Here is a 19,618-nt window from a genome sequence, read left to right on the forward strand (position 1 = left end):
CAGTTTGTCGTTGATGTGTATGTTGAGGAACTTAAAACTATCCACCTTCTCCACTACTGTCCCATCGATGTGGATAGGGGGCTGCTCCCTCTGCTGTTTCCTGAAGTCCACGATCACCTCCTTTGTTTTGTTGACATTGAGTGTGAGGTTGACACCACACTCCGAGGGCCCTCACCTCCTCCCTGTAGGCAGTCTCGTCATTGTTTGTAATCAAGCCTACCACTGTAGTGTCGCCTGCAAACTTGATGATTGAGTTGGAGTCGTGCATGGCCATGCAGTCGTGGGTGAACAGAGAGTACAGAAGAGGGCTGAGAACACACCCTTGTGGGCCCGTGTTGAGGATCAGTGGGGCGGAGATGTTGTTTCCTACCTTCACCACCTGGGGGCAGCCAGTCAGAAAGTCCAGGACCCAGTTGCATAGGGCGAGGTCGAGACTCAGGGTCTCGAGCTTAATGACGAGTTTGGAGGGTACTATGGTGTTAAATGCTGAGCTGTAATCGATGAACAGCATTCTCACATAGGTATTCCTCTTGTCCAGATGGGATAGGGCAGTGTGATTGCAATTGCGTCGTCTCTCAAAAGCACTTCATGATGACAGAAGTGCTACAGGGCAAGTCAATTAGTTCAGTTACCTTCACTTTCTTGGGTACAGGAACAATGGTGGACAACATGAAACAAGTGGGTACAGCAGACTTGGATAGGGAGAGATTGAATATGTCCATAAACACACCAGCCAGCTGGTCTGCGCATGCTCTGAGGACGTGGCTAGGGATAGTCTTGGACGGCAGCATTGCGAGGGTTAACATGTTTAACTCATGTTGGCCACAGAGGAGGCCATAGGCTTTGGTAGCGGGCCGTGTCAGTGGCCCTGTGTTTTCCTCAAAGAGAGACACTTCAATAACAAATCACCACTCTATTACCTAGCCAGGAGAACCACCCTGGAAATGTAAATAAAATACATCCCAATTAAACCGTATCTATGAAGACAACTTGCAATGCTATCAGAATACAAGTACACTCAAGATTGACCATGTATTTATTTTGTGAAAGTTCTCTTTTCTATATTATCAACAGTGTAGCTCTATAGCAGTTTGACAAGGTAAACATTAGAATAATTACCTAGTATCAACAATGGCAGTCTCCTCCTTGGCTGACACACTGTAGACAGTTACATTAGGAAGGGATATAATGGTGTTCTCCATCAGCACCCTTGTCATCTGAGTGCCACTAGGCTAAGATCCAAACTTTCACAACGGTCTCATTTCAACCTCAACCCCACACACACGTCTGAAGAGCCCAGTGTTGTTCTGATTAAAGACAGGTGAAGTGAGTGGTGTCCCAGAGACCGCTCAGGTGGATGGTCGCGTTCTCTTCTCTCCACAGGATCACCATGTCTATGTGGCCAGCCAGCCAGCAGCAGGCAGGTGTACAGCAATAGACTGAGGCTGAGAGAACAGGCATGGCTGTGTCCTTCATACATTATTAGCCTAATCCCTTGATCCTGCTTGGTTGATGAGTTCAGCTCATCAACCAAGCAGTCTATATGTAGACTATATGTAGACTATATGTAGACTATATGTAGACTTTTAAAATAATAATCCTGAAGTCTCTGCTAAAACACCCTGTTCTGATCTAGAATAAGATGAAACAAAGGACAAGTTGGAAAACCCTGGTACAAACACTAGACATCACAGCAGTGAAGGACAAGTTGGAAAACCCTGGTACAAACACTAGACATCACAGCAGTGAAGGACAAGTTGGAAAACCCTGGAACAAACACTAGACATCACAGCAGTGAAGGACAAGTTGGAAAACCCTGGAACAAACACTAGACATCACAGCAGTGACGGACAAGTTGGAAAACCCTGGTACAAACACTAGACATCACAGCAGTGAAGACCAAGTTGGAAAACCCTGGAACAAACACTAGACATCACAGCAGTGAAGGACAAGTTGGAAAACCCTGGAACAAACACTAGACATCACAGCAGTGACGGACAAGTTGGAAAACCCTGGTACAAACACTAGACATCACAGCAGTGAAGGACAAGTTGGAAAACCCTGGAACAAACACTAGACATCACAGCAGTGAAGGACAAGTTGGAAAACCCTGGTACAAACACTAGACATCACAGCAGTGAAGGACAAGTTGGAAAACCCTGGTACAAACACTAAACATCACAGCAGTGAAGACCAAGTTGGAAAACCCTGGTACAAACACTAGACATCACAGCAGTGCTGAGTAAGACTGTTAATCTTTATTTGTTGAGAGTGATAATTAAAGATAATTAGGTAAACAAACAATGTAAGTACAGTACACATGATAAAATACATGGAATATCAGAGAGAGAACCTAGAGGTAAGATTCTACAGTATGATTCGGGAGGTCTTGAGTATTTAGGAGAAATGGAATTGAAGAAAATAAAATGTTCATATATTTTCTTGTTTTTACTTTTGGCCGAGTGAGGACAGCTGTGGAGATAAGCATGGAGAAATAGTCAAAACAAGAAATCTGAGATCAATTAAGCAGAGTAGGTTATTTAACACAAACCCACAATGTGTGTCATAATTTCATATTATGTTTTGGGCTTGTTAATGATTACTGTTGATAAATATCATGATATTATCAAATGATAATGATCAATTATACATAATTAGCAATATTATTATTATTTAATTTTTGAAAAGGCTGTTGGTCCTCCTACCTGCTTGATGAACTGTCCTGCATTGAAGAGCTCACTGCATCCGTACAGCACCCTCTTCCCTGGCTTTGCCTAAAAAAGGGTACCACAAAATACACATGGTTCAATAAAAACTCAACTGGATATATGAAGAGGTTCTTGAAAAACAAACCCATTTAGAGTAACAAGAAGCTACCTTTGTGTAGTCCACCAGGTTTTGATATTCTACGTAGTTCCCTCCTCCCACCATGAAGACGATAGCCTAAAATAGAAGGAGAGAAAGTCTCATTTTGAGACCGTAATGCTACATCAGGCTGCTAGATTCAGGTCAGGACACACAGATGAGATTAGTGCTCTACCCTTCACACAGTCAGGCCAGGCTAAGGGCCAGCACCGTCCAGGGTACTCAGGGCCACAGCAGTTACTGGACGTGGAGGTTCTATTGGTGTGTCTCTTTCAGCTGACCATGGCAGGACTCACCTCTTGAAATGGGTTCTTGTTCCTTGGGATGGAGCTGGTTGGAAGGCAGGAGTGTTAGAAACATCTTGCAGACACAGAAGATGTATAGGCCTTAGCTAAGTAACTGCCATCTTTGGACTTCTTTATTGAGTCTTACCTCTCACTGCCACGCAGCATCTTGGGATCAAAGTATCTGTAGTCATCTGTCTCCTGCAGATCATATATCATCAGTACACCAAACTCAATTCTAGAAACCCTCAATTCCTTCCATTGCTTAGAGGTCACCCAATTCCTCTTAGTAACCACAGCTCCTGTACAAGCAGGATGGATCCTGTGAGACACATTTAACTCATTCAGATCAGACAATACTCCTCTCTCTCCCTCCCTCCCCCATTTTGCAAAGTAGCTTAACTATCTAAAAAAGTAATTCTTCACAAATAGTGATGAATAGTTTCTCCACATATCCAGTCAGAAGTGATCTGAACAGAATAGGGGCATGATTGGAGAGGTCTCAGACTGCATACATGAGCCTCCAATCAGGTTGTCCATCTTTTTGCTACTGTATTATGAGCATGCTTCCCTCCTGAATGTGACGGTGCAACACAAATACATAGAGGAATGTCCACAAGAAAGAGGGAACAGAGGAGGAGGGAAGAGAGAAGGAGAGGAGGGAATAAAAGAGGAGGAGACTCACCGGGTTGGACTTCATCTCCATCAGGTTGTCCAGGATACGTGTGACGGGCAGGTTCTGAAAGAGAAACTCGTTCAAACTCTGTTCTGCTCACCGGATGATATCATTCATTACAGACTGACTAACATAGCAGCTAAGTGAGATAATTATCATACATGTCTCCAGGAAAAACCTTCCCATCAAAACCAATTGACATCTGGACACTTTAAAAACACACACATACAGACAGTATCATAATGAGAGCGCTCCTCGGCCAGCCGGCCATCATTCTCAGCCAGCCAGTCTCTCAGCCAGCCAGTCTCTCAGCCAGCCAGTCTCTCAGCCAGCCAGTCTCTCAGCCAGTCAGTCTCTCAGCCAGTCAGTCTCTCAGCCAGTCAGTCTCTCAGCCAGTCAGTCTCTCAGCCAGTCAGTCTCTCAGCCAGTCAGTCTCTCAGCCAGTCAGTCTCTCAGCCAGTCAGTCTCTCAGCCAGTCAGTCTCTCAGCCAGTCAGTCTCTCAGCCAGTCAGTCTCTCAGCCAGTCAGTCTCTCAGCCAGTCAGTCTCTCAGCCAGTCAGTCTCTCAGCCAGTCAGTCTCTCAGCCAGTCAGTCTCTCAGCCAGTCAGTCTCTCAGCCAGTCAGTCTCTCAGCCAGTCAGTCTCTCAGCCAGTCAGTCTCTCAGCCAGTCAGTCTCTCAGCCAGTCAGTCTCTCAGCCAGCCAGTCTCTCAGCCAGCCAGCCAGCCAGTCTCTCAGCCTCTCAGCCAGCCAGTCTCTCAGCCTCTCAGCCAGTCTCTCAGCCAGCCTCTCAGCCAGCCAGCCTCTCAGCCAGCCAGCCTCTCAGCCAGCCAGCCTCTCAGCCAGCCAGCCTCTCAGCCAGCCAGCCTCTCAGCCAGCCAGCCACTCAGCCAGCCAGCCACTCAGCCAGCCAGCCACTCAGCCAGCCAGCCTCTCAGCCTCAGCAGGAGTAAGATTAGGAGACACTTGGTATCTTCCTACTCATCCTGTGTGTGTGTGTGTTTCTCCCTTTGTGTGTGTGTGTCTCCCTTTGTGTGTGTGTCTCCCTTTGTGTGTGTGTGTCTCCCTATGTGTGTGTCTCCCTTTGTGTGTGTGTGTGTGTGTGTCTTCCTTTGTGTGTGTGTGCGTGTCTCCCTTTGTGTGTGTGTGTGTGTGTCTCCCTTTGTGTGTGTGTGTGTGTGTGTGTGTGTCTCCCTTTGTGTGTGTCTCCCTTTGTGTGTGTGTGTGTGTCTCCCTTTGTGTGTGTGTGTGTGTGTGTATTTCTCCCTTTGTGTGTGTGTGTATATTTCTCCCTTTGTGTGTGTGTGTGTATATATTTCTCCCTTTGTGTGTGTATATATTTCTCCCTTTGTGTGTGTGTGTGTATATTTCTCCCTCTGTGTGTGTGTGTGTGTATTTCTCCCTATGTGTTTGTGTGTGTGTGTGTGTGTGTATTTCTCCCTCTGTGTGTGTGTGTGTATTTCTCCCTCTGTGTGTGTGTGTATTTCTCCCTCTGTGTGTGTGTGTATTTCTCCCTCTGTGTGTGTGTGTGTGTGTGTGTGTATTTCTCCCTATGTGTTTGTGTGTGTGTGTGTATTTCTCCCTATGTGTTTGTGTGTGTGTGTGTGTATTTCTCCCTTTGTGTGTGTGTGTGTGTGTGTATTTCTCCCTCTGTGTGTGTGTATGTATTTCTCCCTCTGTGTGTGTGTATGTATTTCTCCCTCTGTGTGTGTGTGTGTGTGTATTTCTCCCTCTGTGTGTGTGTGTGTGTGTATTTCTCCCTCTGTGTGTGTGTGTGTGTGTATTTCTCCCTCTGTGTGTGTGTGTGTGTGTGTGTGTATTTCTCCCTCTGTGTGTGTGTGTGTGTGTGTATTTCTCCCTCTGTGTGTGTGTGTGTGTGTGTGTGTATTTCTCCCTCTGTGTGTGTGTGTGTGTATTTCTCCCTATGTGTTTGTGTGTGTGTGTGTATTTCTCCCTCTGTGTGTGTGTATGTATTTCTCCCTCTGTGTGTGTGTGTGTATTTCTCCCTCTGTGTGTGTGTGTATTTCTCCCTCTGTGTGTGTGTGTGTGTGTATTTCTCCCTATGTGTTTGTGTGTGTGTGTGTATTTCTCCCTTTGTGTGTGTGTGTGTGTATTTCTCCCTCTGTGTGTGTGTATGTATTTCTCCCTCTGTGTGTGTGTGTGTGTGTATTTCTCCCTCTGTGTGTGTGTGTGTGTGTGTATTTCTCCCTCTGTGTGTGTGTGTGTGTATTTCTCCCTCTGTGTGTGTGTGTGTGTATTTCTCCCTCTGTGTGTGTGTGTGTGTGTGTATTTCTCCCTCTGTGTGTGTGTGTGTGTGTATTTCTCCCTCTGTGTGTGTGTGTGTGTGTATTTCTCCCTCTGTGTTTGTCTCTCTCTCTCTGTGTAGAGCTACTTACATGCTGTTTGAGCACCAGGTGCTTCACCCCCTCCATGACAAACTGGGAGCCAGAGTTCATCACCCTAGAGAAGAGGCTGTGAGACAGAGACAGGAAGACCGTGTCAACACGGGGGTTAGGAGAGTGTCAACACGGGGGTTAGGAGAGTGTCAACACAGGGGTTAGGAATATGGAACTAGCATGGATTATGTTGTTATTGTAAAAGAAAAATGTGTTCTCAATAACTTATCTGGTTAAATAATGATTAAAACTGTGGTCTATGGAAAGGGACACACTCTCTCTCTTACCCCATAGGTTTTACACCGCTGTTCCCATAGTTAGATGGTGTGGCAGCAATCTTAGTGAAAGCCCTGAAAAAAAAGAGACAATATATAAGTAGCTTGTTGTCTAAAACAAAATGTGGTTAACTGTTATGTCTAACTGTTTTGTTCTGTATGTATGAAACATAACTTTATGGACCAACTTACTTCCACTGCTTGATGTAGTTGACAGGGGACAGGTCACAGCCTGTGTCTAGCAGAGCCTTCTTGTATTGGTCCAGATCAGTCTACATCACAGAACATAAAGAATGCCTGTAAAACATACAAGTGATCGAGCAGGGATTCAAGGTCAAGTACCCCGAAGGGATCGACACCCATTGTTCATAAACAGAGTGTGAGGCCAAGTGTGATGTGTGTGGTGGCATCATCTTTATAGTATGGAATGACGGCAGAGACTGTTTAATGTACCATGTTACACCACATCTGCCAGGGAAAACAAATAACCTTAAGAGCAGGAGTGGACGGATGAACCAGAGAGGGTAATCACATGGTGATAATCTACCCAGGGAGGGTTCAGGTTCATGGGGACAGAGACGAAAGGAGAAATACCACAGACATTAGTGGTAGAAAACGATTTCCTGCTTGACTTCAGCTGTCAGGCCAGGGAACAGCATGGTGTCTCAGAGGAGAAGGGCTGTTAGGGAGACCATTGATCAACATGATGCCCCAGGACAGCCTGATCCTAACACTGATACCAGCCTGCAGCCGCAGCCAGAAACCTGGGCCCATATTAACAAAGCGCCTCAGAGTAGAAGTGCTGTTCTGGGATCAGTTGTGTCTTTTAGTTGATAATGAATAAGGTTATACAGACAGGGGTGAGCAACTGATCCTAGATTAGCCCTAATCTCACTGAAGAGAACATACAAGACGTAGAACCCCCAGTCATTGTGGAGAGCCGGAAGGTCTCCTATACAGAGGGCCTTGAGATGCCCAGAACAGAACAGGCTAGCATTATTGGATTTCTGGAGTAATGATGTTTGGTCGCGGGCTTCAAAGGGTTTCAATGTTCCTAGAATCTGCCTCTACATGCGTCATATCGAACAATAAAGATTTTGAATGTTGTCTGAAGAAAAGCATATGAAAAATGAAAATGTTGGGAATTGGTGTTTTGCTTAATGGTGTTCTACATAATTAAATCCAAGCCAAGCCCAAGGTTTTTCAAAGTGTGTATTGTGTTTTTGTTAAGATTTCTACAGTGAAACCACAAAGTGTCTCAATTCTGGTTGCTAGTGTGTTGTTTTGGTCCATTGGACATGATACTGATATGACTGCAGTGGATCAGCATAGAGTTCCCGAACAGAGGGGCCTGCATCCTGTGGGTCCTCCCCTGACCTGTGATAGAGTCTAGTTTGGCATGCATTTGATGGGGACAGAACTTGTGATGGGAGTCTAGTATGTTTTTGATAGGGACAGAGTTTAGGCTTAGACCATTAGGGTAAGGGATAGGAGGGGCCCAGGCCTCACCTCAGAAGTAGGCTGCTGGGCTGTGATGTAGAAAATCAGAAAGAGTCTCATCTTGTCCTCCGGTGTTCCCGCTGTTACAAAGAGAAAAACTGTTGTTTGCCAAACCTTCAAAAACAGGCATCTCAGGTACTTCCAACCCTTGACAAAGTAGCACACATATGCATGATGCATGTAATTTCTGGCCAAGATAAGCGCAGAGGCACATCTACCATCAGGGTAAGATAAGCACAGTGGCACATCTACCGTCAGGGTAAGATAAGCACAGTGGCACATCTACCGTCAGGGTAAGATAAGCACAGAGGCACATCTACCGTCAGGGTAAGATAAGCACAGTGGCACATCTACCGTCAGGGTAAGATAAGCACAGTGGCACATCTACCGTCAGGGTAAGATAAGCACAGTGGCACATCTACCGTCAGGGTAAGATAAGCACAGTGGCACATCTACCGTCAGGGTAAGATAAGCACAGAGGCACATCTACCGTCAGGGTAAGATAAGCACAGAGGCACATCTACCGTCAGGGTAAGATAAGCACAGAGGCACATCTACCGTCAGGGTAAGATAGGCACAGTGGCACATCTACCGTCAGGGTAAGATAAGCACAGAGGCACATCTACCGTCAGGGTAAGATAAGCACAGAGGCACATCTACCGTCAGGTTAAGATAAGCACAGAGGCACATCTACCGTCAGGGTAAGAAAAGCACAGTGGCACATCTACCGTCAGGGTAAGATAAGCACAGTGGCACATCTACCGTCAGGGTAAGATAAGCACAGTGGCACATCTACCGTCAGGGTAAGATAAGCACAGAGGCACATCTACCGTCAGGGTAAGATAAGCACAGAGGCACATCTACCGTCAGGGTAAGATAAGCACAGAGGCACATCTACCGTCAGGGTCACTTATTATGTCCAGTAAAGACTCCTCCAGGGTGGATTTGCTCATCAGCTTCTCCTCGTACTCAAAGTACACATCTAGTTTACGGCTCTGTGGATACATCCCATAAGGTGTAGATTAGTTCAAGAGGATTTTTAGGCAGCCCTTTGACAGATGTAGTAACTTTATATGAGATGGTAGAACTGCGATTGCACAGCACAACAGTCTTCCATATGTGTACAATATCTGAGAATAGTGTTAATGGGACGCTGTTCACTGTGGACATAAAGAGAACCCTCTCTCTCTAGACACAGAGAACACCCTGTCTGGCCAAGACAGTGCTCAACACTGACCTTAATGTGATCCAGAACGGCAGTGGCTACATTAGTGTGGAGGTCAATCAGCCTCTTCTTCTCCAGAAGTTCTGGCAGAGAGCTGTTAGAGGAAACACAGTTTGGTACGGACTGAGAGAACTGTCAATAATGGTGCCGTTATGAATAAATAATAATAATGATAAATCCTGTATATTCTACATTGATGCTTACCTGACAGCTGAGGTAAGTTTTGCGGTGTTGTCTGACATACTAATACTACTAATGGGTCCCTCATCCTCACCCTCCAAACCCTGGAGAAGAACATTTAAGTTATTTTAGTGGGGAATATGCAAGTGTGAGTGTCGCCTTAATGTTTTCAGTGAGACTACTTCGTTGAACAGCTCTATAAAACCACCTGTGTGCCACGCTTACCATGATGCTCTTGAGGCGTTTCACCTCGTCCTCTTGGGCTCGGTATGTGTCTAACTCCTCCTGTACAGACTCAGCCACCTCTGGGAACGGGCTGGAAGAGTCAAAACGACCTCTCAGGCAAGAATAACTTCACTATGGCAATGCTCCAAATAGAATGTTTCTACAGAGTTATAAAGCATCCCCTGCAGACTACCTTCTAAATCAGTAATTGATCACGAGTTCCTACGAAAGCTTCAAACTGAAACTAGTGCCTGCAAGCTGGTTCAGGTTATCAATCAACCTACCAGGGTAGTTAAACAGCACAAGATTGAAATAATCAACATGTATTGATCACATCTTTACTAAATCTGCAGAAATTTGTTTGAAAGAAGTATCTAAATCCATCGGATGTAGTGATCACAATATTGTAGCCATATCTAGAAAGCTGGGCCTAATATAGTGTATAAGAGGTCATACAACAAGTTTTGTAGTGATTACTATGTTGTTGATGTAAAGAATATTTGTTGGTCCATGGTGTGTAATGATGAGCAACCAGACGCTGCACTTGACACATTCATGAAATTGCTTATCCCATGTTACTAATAAGCATGCACACATAAAAAAAATTACTGTAATAACTTAAATCCCCATAGATTGATGAGGAATTGAAAAATTGTATGGTTGAGAAGGATTAGGCAAAATAAGTCTGGATATACAAGTAATTGGCAAACGTACTGTAAATTGAGAAATCATGTGACTAAACTGAATAAAACAAACTACTCTATGAAACAAAGAATGATACTAAAAAGCATTGGAGCATCTTAAATTAAATTTTGGGCAAAAAGGCAAACTCCGCTCCATCATTCATTGAATCAAATGGCTTATTCATCACTAAACCCACTGATATTGCCAACTACTTTAATGATTTTTTCATTAGCAAGATTAACAAACTTAGGCATGACATGCCAGCAACAAACGCTGACACGACACATCCAAGTATATCTGACGAAATTATGAAAGACAAGCACTGTAATTTTGAATTCCGTAAAGTAAGTGTGGAAGAAAAATTGTCTATCAACAATGACAAGCCACCTGGGTCTGACAACTTGGACGAAAAATGACTGAGGATAATAGCGGATGATATTGCCACTCCTATTCGCCATACCTTCAATTTAAACCTACTAGAAAGTGTGAGCCCTCAGGCCTGGAAGGAAGCAAAGGTTATTCCCTTACCTAAGCATAGTCAAGCCCCCTTTACTGGCTCAAATAGCCAACCAAATCAGCCTTTTACCAACCCTTAGTAAACTTTTGGAAAAAATTGTGTTTGACCAGATACAATATAAATTGACAAACATTCAGCATGCTTTTATAGAAAGACATTTAACAAGCACAGCACAACACAAATGACTGATGACTGGCTGAGAGAAATTGATGATACAAAGGTTGTGGGGGCTGTTTTGTTAGACTTCAGTGCAGCTTTTGACATTATCAATCATAGTCTGTTGCTGGAAAAACTTGTATGGCTTTACACCCCCCTGCTATATTGTGGATAAAGAGTTACCTGTCTAACAGAACACAGAGGGTGTTTTCTAAACCTCTCAAACATAATCCAGGTAGAATCAGGAATTCCCCAGGGCAGCTGTCTAGGCACCTTACTTTTTTCCATCTTTACTAACATGCGTAAAGAGTAAAGCCAGTGTGTCTATCTATGTGGATGACTCAACACTATACACATCAGCAACTGTAATGACTGCAACACTTAACAAAGAGCTGCAGTCAGTTCCAGAATGGGTGGCAAGGAATAAATTAGTCTTAAATATTTCAAAAAGCATTGTATTTGGGACAAACTAAATCGTATAATGAATGTGGAAATTGAGCAATTTGAGGACACTAAACTGCTTGGAGTAACCCTGGATTGTAAACTGTCATGGTCAAAACATATTGACAACAGTAGCTACTCTGCATTCTTAACAGCACTTTCAACAAGGAAGGTCCTACAGGCCCTAGTTTTGTCGCACCTGGACTTCTGTTTAGTCGTGTGGTAAAGGTGCCACAAAGAGGGACTTGGGAAAATTGCAATTGGCTCAGAACAGGGCAGGACGGCTGGCCCTTGGACGTGCAGAGAGCTAATATTAATATGTCAATCTCTCCTGGCTAAAAGTGGAGGAGATCCCTACTTGTATTTGTGAGAGGTATTGACATGTTGAATGCACTGAGCTGTCGGTTTGAACTACTGGCACACAGCTCGGACACCCATGCATACCCCACAAGACCAGAGGTCTCTTCACAGTCCCCAAGTCCAGGACAGACTATGGGTAGGTGCACAGTACTACATAGAGCCATAACTAAACAGAACTCTATTCCACCATCAAGAAACTCATGCAAGCAGTAAAAATCTAGAAAAAAAAAAAAGAACTGATAACACACCTTATGGAACAGCGGGGACTGTGAAGCAACACAAACATAGGCACAGACATGCATACAAACACACAATAACATACACACACGAACACGTGGATTTTGTGTTGTAGATATGTGGTAGTAGAGAAGGGGCCGGAGGGCACACACTTAATGTTGTGAAATCTGTTGTGAATGCATTGTAATGTTTGAAAAATGTTGCATAGCAAATACAAACCTGCCCTTGTGTTTCTGCCAGAACATGTCGGCTGATGTGAGGTCATAACTCTTCTTGTTCTTCTTCTTCTTGGGTCTGGCTCCGGCAGGAGAGGATTCTGACCCCACAGACTCATCCATACTAACCCTGTTCAGGTGGAAGTCCTGGGACACACACAAATAAACAGACACCGGTACAGACACTAGTTCCTCTGTGTTTGTTGGCTGGCAGAGATCCTATTGGATGTGAAGTCTGGTCATATTTAGACTCAAAACATTAGAAAACATACTGATCCATAGATACCTCTGGGAATAAACATTGATATCTACTAACATCATCATAGCCTACCTTCAAAATAACAACCGTTGTCATACATATATCGAGGCTAAAACAAAGGACCTGCAAGGCTGAAAACCAATGGTTGGATAGGAGACTGGTTGGTCCACTCTACACCACAAATCATTTTAAGGCACGGATGGTGGAAAATGGTTCCTCACTAATATTTATGACCTCTGACACGTCATTGCACTGAGCACATACCATTTACCCTCTTTATCTTACACACAAAGTAATTACAGTATCTCAGAAATAACATTCCAAGTTAAAATCTGTTTGCTACCTTGAAAAACCACACACACCTTGGTGTACTGTATATACCCTATTCACACTACTGAGCATACCAGTTCAGACTCAGTGTAAAATACCATACACCCAACACAATTCACCAGGAATGAGTCCAGACTGTAGAGAGGAGGTTTCTCATTAGTAAGCCCTTAGATTTGTCAAAGTGTATGATGTGTCTGTTAAGTCCATCATAACACTGTGGTGGGAGAACGACAAACAGATCTGCTCCTCTCTTTCTCTCTCTCTCTCCCTGTATCCTGTCAGTCTTACCAGCACGTCGTGGATGAGGGCCTGGTAGGTCCATGTGTGGTGGAGGGGGGTGGCAAGATCCAGGTTGCGGTCAGCAAGTACAAATAAGGGTCTCTGGAAGCTGAGAGAGACAGATAGAGATGAAACGGAGGATGACATATGTACCCAGAGTTCCCCACTGACTAGGCTCTCTATGCCCCACCACAAAAGAAGACTTGAAATGGATCCAGCTTAGATTTTCACAGAGGAGGCATGACTGTTAGGTCTTCATCCACCACTTAATGAAGGCCTAGCTAACTGTTCAGTGGGTCTGGAGAGAACAGCAGGAGAGCACATTTACACCTCAGAGTTAAACAAAGACATGGTGAAAAAGTGTGTGTGGGAAGCCATTGTATGCATTTGTCATATGGAATGGAGTAGGCTTTCCATGGTAAAGTACACAATGGGATGAATGTCTACATCTAGTCTGCTCTCTTTATGGTTCATACCCAGTTTACTAGTCTACAGCACCCTGAACCACCTGAACTGGCTGACCCCCATGTTGTCGCCATCCTCATCCCGTCAGTTGAGGATGCCTGGTCATTCTTTAAAAGTAACTTCCTCACCATTTTAGATAAGCATGCTCCGTTCAAAAAATGCAGAACTAAGAACAGATACAGCCCTTGGTTCACCCCAGACCTGACTGCCCTCGACCAGCACAAAAACATCCTGTGGCGGACTGCAATAGCATCGAATAGTCCCCGTGATATGCAACTGTTCAGGGAAGTCCGGAACCAATACACGCAGTCAGTCAGGAAAGCTAAGGCCAGCTTCTTCAGGCAGAAGTTTGCATCCTGTAGCTCCAACTCCAAAAAGTTCTGGGACACTGTGAAGTCCATGGAGAACAAGAGCACCTCCTCCCAGCTGCCCACTGCACTGAGGCTAGGTAACACGGTCACCACTGATAAATCCATGATTATCGAAAACTTCAATAAGCATTTCTCAACGGCTGGCCATGCCTTCCGCCTGGCTACTTCAACCTCGGCCAACAGCTCCGCCCCCCCCGCAGCTCCTCGCCCAAGCCTCTCCAGGTTCTCCTTTACCCAAATCCAGATAGCAGATGTTCTGAAAGAGCTGCAAAACCTGGACCCGTACAAATCAGCTGGGCTTGACAATCTGGACCCTCTATTTCTGAAACTATCTGCCACCATTGTCGCAACCCCTATTACCAGCCTGTTCAACCTCTCTTTCATCTCGTCTGAGATCCCCAAGGATTGGAAAGCTGCCGCAGTCATCCCCCTCTTCAAAGGGGGAGACACCCTGGACCCAAACTGTTACAGACCTATATCCATCCTGCCCTGCCTATCTAAGGTCTTCGAAAGCCAAGTCAACAAACAGGTCACTGACCATCTCGAATCCCACCGTACCTTCTCCGCTGTGCAATCTGGTTTCCGAGCCGGTCATGGGTGCACCTCAGCCACACTCAAGGTACTAAACGACATCATAACCGCCATCGATAAAAGACAGTACTGTGCAGCCGTCTTCATCGACCTCGCCAAGGCTTTCGACTCTGTCAATCACCATATTCTTATTGGCAGACTCAGTAGCCTCGGTTTTTCGGATGACTGCCTTGCCTGGTTCACCAATTACTTTGCAGACAGAGTTCAGTGTGTCAAATCGGAGGGCATGCTGTCCGGTCCTCTGGCAGTCTCTATGGGGGTGCCACAGGGTTCAATTCTCGGGCCGACTCTTTTCTCTGTGTATATCAATGATGTTGCTCTTGCTGCGGGCGATTCCCTGATCCACCTCTACGCAGACGACACCATTCTATATACTTTCGGCCCGTCTCTGGACACTGTGCTATCTAACCTCCAAACAAGCTTCAATGCCATACAACACTCCTTCCGTGGCCTCCAACTGCTCTTAAACGCTAGTAAGACCAAATGCATGCTTTTCAACCGGTCGCTGCCTGCACCTGCATGCCCGACTAGCATCACCACCCTGGATGGTTCCGACCTAGAATATGTGGACGTCTATAAGTACCTAGGTGTCTGGCTAGACCGCAAACTCTCCTTCCAGACTCATATCAAACATCTCCAATCGAAAATCAAATCAAGAGTCGGCTTTCTATTCCGCAACAAAGCCTCCTTCACTCAAGCCGCCAAGCTTACCCTAGTAAAACTGACTATCCTACCGATCCTCGACTTCGGCGATGTCATCTACAAAATGGCTTCCAACACTCTACTCAGCAAACTGGATGCAGTCTATCACAGTGCCATCCGTTTTGTCACTAAAGCACCTTATACTACCCACCACTGCGACTTGTATGCTCTAGTCGGCTGGCCCTCGCTACATATTCGTCGCCAGACCCACTGGCTCCAGGTCATCTACAAGTCTATGCTAGGTAAAGCTCCGCCTTATCTCAGCTCACTGGTCACGATGGCAACACCCATCCGTAGCACGCGCTCCAGCAGGTGTATCTCACTGATCATCCCTAAAGCCAACACCTCATTTGGCCGCCTTTCGTTCCAGTACTCTGCTGCCTGTGACTGGAACGAATTGCAAAAATCGCTGAAGTTGGAGACTTTTATCTCCCTCACCAACTTCAAACATCAGCTATCTGAGCAGCTAACCGATCGCTGCAGCTGTACATAGTCTATTGGTAAATAGCCCACCCTTTTCACCTACCTCATCCCCGTACTGTTTCTATTTATTTACTTTTCTGCTCTTCTGCACACCAATATCTCTACCTGTACATGACCATCTGATCTTTTATCACTCCAGTGTTAATCTGCAAAATTGTAATTATTTGCCTACCTCATGCCTTTTGCACACATTGTATATAGACCCCCCCTTCGTTTTCTACTGTGTTATTGACTTGTTAATTGTTTACTCCATGTGTAACTCTTTGTTGTATGCTCACACTGCTATGCTTTATCTTGGCCAGGTCGCAGTTGCAAATGAGAACTTGTTCTCAACTAGCCTACCTGGTTAAATAAAGGTGAAATAAAAAATAAAAAAAAAAAAAAAAAAAACAGGCTGTTTCTGGCGTCTCGCAGGTTCTCCCGAAGCTTCTTGTCAAGTTTCTGAAATAGAGAAACTGGGTTAAGATGTTTTAGTCTCTTAACTAGCGAGGCAAGAGGCCTTATATCTTCTGAACCAAATAAAGACTAAGCACACAGTCCTGCATTAAGACCACCACCACAACACAGCACTACATGGAACAAAGAGCAGTGTTGTGTGACTAGAGGAGAATCACTCTACCCATCCATTAAGGCCCCTGGAGGATCAGCTTCCACAGAATGTATCAACATTCCACCTGCAAATACAGTCTGCAAATGCTGAGATTCTGGGGGTGGTTGGATTTGGGGTGGTCCTCAAATGACTAATTTCCCCTTTCACTGTGCCTACGGGGAATGGGTACTACTCTCCCAGGCCTCTCCGCACTGCCAAGACATAATATAAAGAGTTTTCAGACAGACTGCGCCCCTGACAGCGGCTGAGGTGAGGAAACTTCAGATGGTTTTAAATGAGGGAGGATGATGCTCACCACCGCGACCATCTCCGCAGCATTCCCTCTTGGACAGCGGATTATGGGGACAGTACCTAAGAAAACAAAACACATCTGTTAGCTGCCAATAGAGAGCATTGAAGAGTTTAGCAGAGCTTCTCTATATGTGCTGGAGTCTAGTGGTGGCTGAACCCCATTAGGATAAAACTGAGAATCTTTTAACAGACTGCAAGGTGGGTTTGTTTTGTCAAAGTGTCATCTATATGGTCACACTTTCAGACAAAACTCTTTACTTTCAAACAGCTTTCCTCGCTCAGAATAACTATTATCTTGGTACTGCTTCGATTCTTGTGAGTAATAAATGGTAGTAATGCTGCCATCTAGCAGGTAGAAATGGTATAGCCACCTGAGTAAATGCATCTCACAGTATATTTTGAAATACCAAAGCAAAGTTCTCTCAGGAGTCTCAATAGTATTGTGACATTGATAACGTTGTGTTGAAGGACCCACCCAGAGTGACAAAAAAGCAGAAGAGACTGTCTACTATCGTATCCATGATGGCCTCCATCTCTGTGTCCATGATGTCCGGCTTGTTAATTGCTAATCAAAAGGGAATAGGAAAACAGGATGTCAAATACAATCATGCCAGCTAATCAAGAAGACGATCTGAAGGTAATATGTGAATAAAAACAGTTATCTTTAGCTTCATTTTGACAATATCAAATCTTGCCCCGTTTCTGAATCCAATGAACTTACCATGGTAGGAGATGAACTCTTTATTTTGATTGCCGAGGATGAACATATCTTCTTCAAGTGTGATGAAGTTCAAATACTGATCGAACACCTACAAAAGCAAAAGCAATTTGGGCCTGAGTCCCAAATTGCACACTATCCCCCTTTATAGTACACTGCTTTTCACCAGAGCCCTACAGGCACAAAGTAGTGCAGCATATAGGGAATAGGGTACATTTTGAGATGCAGAGTGGTAAACTAGTGTGTTGTAGACTCACCTTGGTAACCTGTGTGATAGCGTTGGCTGAGAGAGCTGCACTGGCAATATCCTCTAGTTTACTTCTGGATATGGCTGAGATGAAGTTAAAATAGTAAGACTCATACAGCTGGCTACGAAGGTCCTGAGAAAGAGAGACAAAACAACAGAATGGAACAATATACTGACTAGTAGGATGTTACATGTCTGGGATGTTACATTTGGACAACAAATCATTTTATCTGGGCATAGCCACCAAATTCATAGACTCGGTGGCCAAAGACATTTATCCTTATCGTCTGGTCTATCCAGCGTTTAAACATATCTGACGATGTCATGTTGAAGTTCTGAGTGAGGGATGTTTACTTGGCATATCCGGTCAATGTTCTCCTCTGTCGGCATCACAAAATAGATGGCTGGCACATCGGGGATGGGATCTCTGTCTGAATGAAGCAACCTATAGAGAAAGATAAAATACATTGAAGAGCTTTCTAGATGACTGTATCCTCTATTGATTGACACCAAGTCAATGCTGTGTGTGTGTGGACTTATTTGCAATTGCTCAATTCAGTATTGACACAAATTCCTTTTCTCAAAACTGTTGTTGTCCTTTGAAATATACTACACAGCTCCTTCATTACCAAAAGACTCACCAGTTGATGGGTTGTTACACAAAAAGGTTCAATGTCTTTACAGCCTAATAAATTATTTGTCCTGCATATCATGATTTTAGCTTTTTCTAAATACCTTTTGTGAAGGAGACTAATAGATTATTAACAGTGATGTCAAATTGTGAGTTAGGCCTACTCACAAGTGCAACGTGATCCCCATGTCCCGTAGCTCCTTGACTGCCAGTAGAGGGGAGATGATGTCCTGGCCACCCCTGTCGTAGATCAGCACCTTCCATACTGGCTCAGCAGCAGTGTTTTTCAAAGGAGGAGCATTGAAATTCAGCATGCGCTTCAAGGCAGCTGGGGACATGGAAGAACCCATGGGACAGTTTATTTTATTTTACCTTTATTTAACTAGGCAAGTCAGTGACGTCCTAGGAACAGTGGGTTAACTGCCTTGACCAGGGGCAGAACGACAGATTTGTACCTTGTCAGCTAGGGGATTTGATCTTGCAACCTTTCAGTCACTGGCCCAACACTCTAACCACTAGACCACCTGCCGCCCCAGCCACCACGTTTTACTACAGCCACCACTTTTGCCCCATTAAACATTGCACAGGTCTGGGGTAACTGGGACTTTGCTATACCATTTCTGCCACTCAATGTTGAGTGAAATTATGAAATCGTTAGATGAGTGAAATAGTTAACTAGCTACTGTTAGATACCAATTCACATTTTAATGAGGGGAAATGAGGGGGAACATAGCAGTCTGTCTAGTTGTATTTCAGTGTGTCCGGCGACAACACATTCACTGCGTTGCATTCATGTTTCTTGACATGACAGCCACATCAGTGTCTAGTGAATTCAAGAGTAGAGGTACGTTTAGGCTAGCCATCCGACTTCTTGCTGTTTTATAATACTATTGTAAAGTTAATTAGCCAGCTAGTAGGTTAGCTTAGCATTGCTTTTCTCGTGAACTGGTTGGTCGTCGTGGCAGATCGTTTTTTCCCCCAACATGTAGATAGCTAGGGTCAGATAAAATAGTCGATTTTATTCGACAGCCTATGCTGATTAGGAATGAATAAACTAAACCATTGACAGACCTGCCTGCTTTTCACGAACGGAGGCGGCCATCTTTTCTGTTTATGCAATCACACGGGGCATAGGATGACCGGTCAGGCAAGTTTCGTTCGATGTCTGCTATATCACTGATTACCGCGATCTCACGTGGTGCTTTCAATGTCGCGTTCAAAACAACCGAGAACTCGAAAATCTCCGATTTCCGTGCGTTCAACATAAATGTGAACTCGGAAAAAAACGAGCTCCGACTGGGAAAAATCGATTTGGACGGCCACTCAACTCGGTAACTCGGGCCTTAACCTAGTATTTTTCCGAGTTCCCAGTTGTTTTGAACGCGGCAGAAGACAACTGGGAACTCG

General features: G+C 44.6%; 1 protein-coding gene across 1 annotated transcript; it reads right to left on the reverse strand.

Annotated features, from left to right (window-relative positions):
* Positions 1-2,238: 2,238 nt before the first annotated feature.
* On the reverse strand, positions 2,239-19,565 carry LOC109904233 (sec1 family domain-containing protein 1-like). Its single transcript, XM_020501463.2, has 25 exons — positions 19,283-19,565; positions 18,380-18,539; positions 17,935-18,025; positions 17,591-17,713; positions 17,337-17,424; positions 17,091-17,180; positions 16,620-16,675; positions 16,102-16,155; positions 13,611-13,642; positions 13,112-13,211; positions 12,239-12,381; positions 9,625-9,715; positions 9,424-9,503; positions 9,232-9,313; positions 8,893-8,989; positions 8,004-8,074; positions 6,687-6,766; positions 6,507-6,569; positions 6,220-6,295; positions 3,835-3,888; positions 3,298-3,350; positions 3,162-3,195; positions 2,878-2,943; positions 2,706-2,774; positions 2,239-2,472 (listed from the first exon to the last, which is right to left on the reverse strand). The coding sequence occupies exons 1-25, from the start codon at positions 19,311-19,313 to the stop codon at positions 2,449-2,451; spliced, it is 1,908 nt and encodes a 635-aa protein (XP_020357052.1). The 5' UTR covers positions 19,314-19,565; the 3' UTR covers positions 2,239-2,448.
* Between the last annotated feature and the right edge of the window lie 53 nt (positions 19,566-19,618).

Source organism: Oncorhynchus kisutch, linkage group LG14 (assembly GCF_002021735.2).
Source record: "Oncorhynchus kisutch isolate 150728-3 linkage group LG14, Okis_V2, whole genome shotgun sequence".
Classification (NCBI taxonomy): domain Eukaryota; kingdom Metazoa; phylum Chordata; class Actinopteri; order Salmoniformes; family Salmonidae; genus Oncorhynchus; species Oncorhynchus kisutch.

Excerpts from the sequence above, each read along its gene's own strand:
- LOC109904233 (XM_020501463.2), bottom strand. The coding sequence starts at position 19,313 with ATGGCCGCCTCCGTTCGTGAAAAGCAGGCAG. Across the intron at positions 17,181-17,336 it reads AGAGTTCATCTCCTACCATG|CAATTAACAAGCCGGACATC; the intron begins GTAAGTTCATTG and ends CCTTTTGATTAG. Across the intron at positions 2,775-2,877 it reads ACCTGGTGGACTACACAAAG|GCAAAGCCAGGGAAGAGGGT; the intron begins GTAGCTTCTTGT and ends ACCCTTTTTTAG.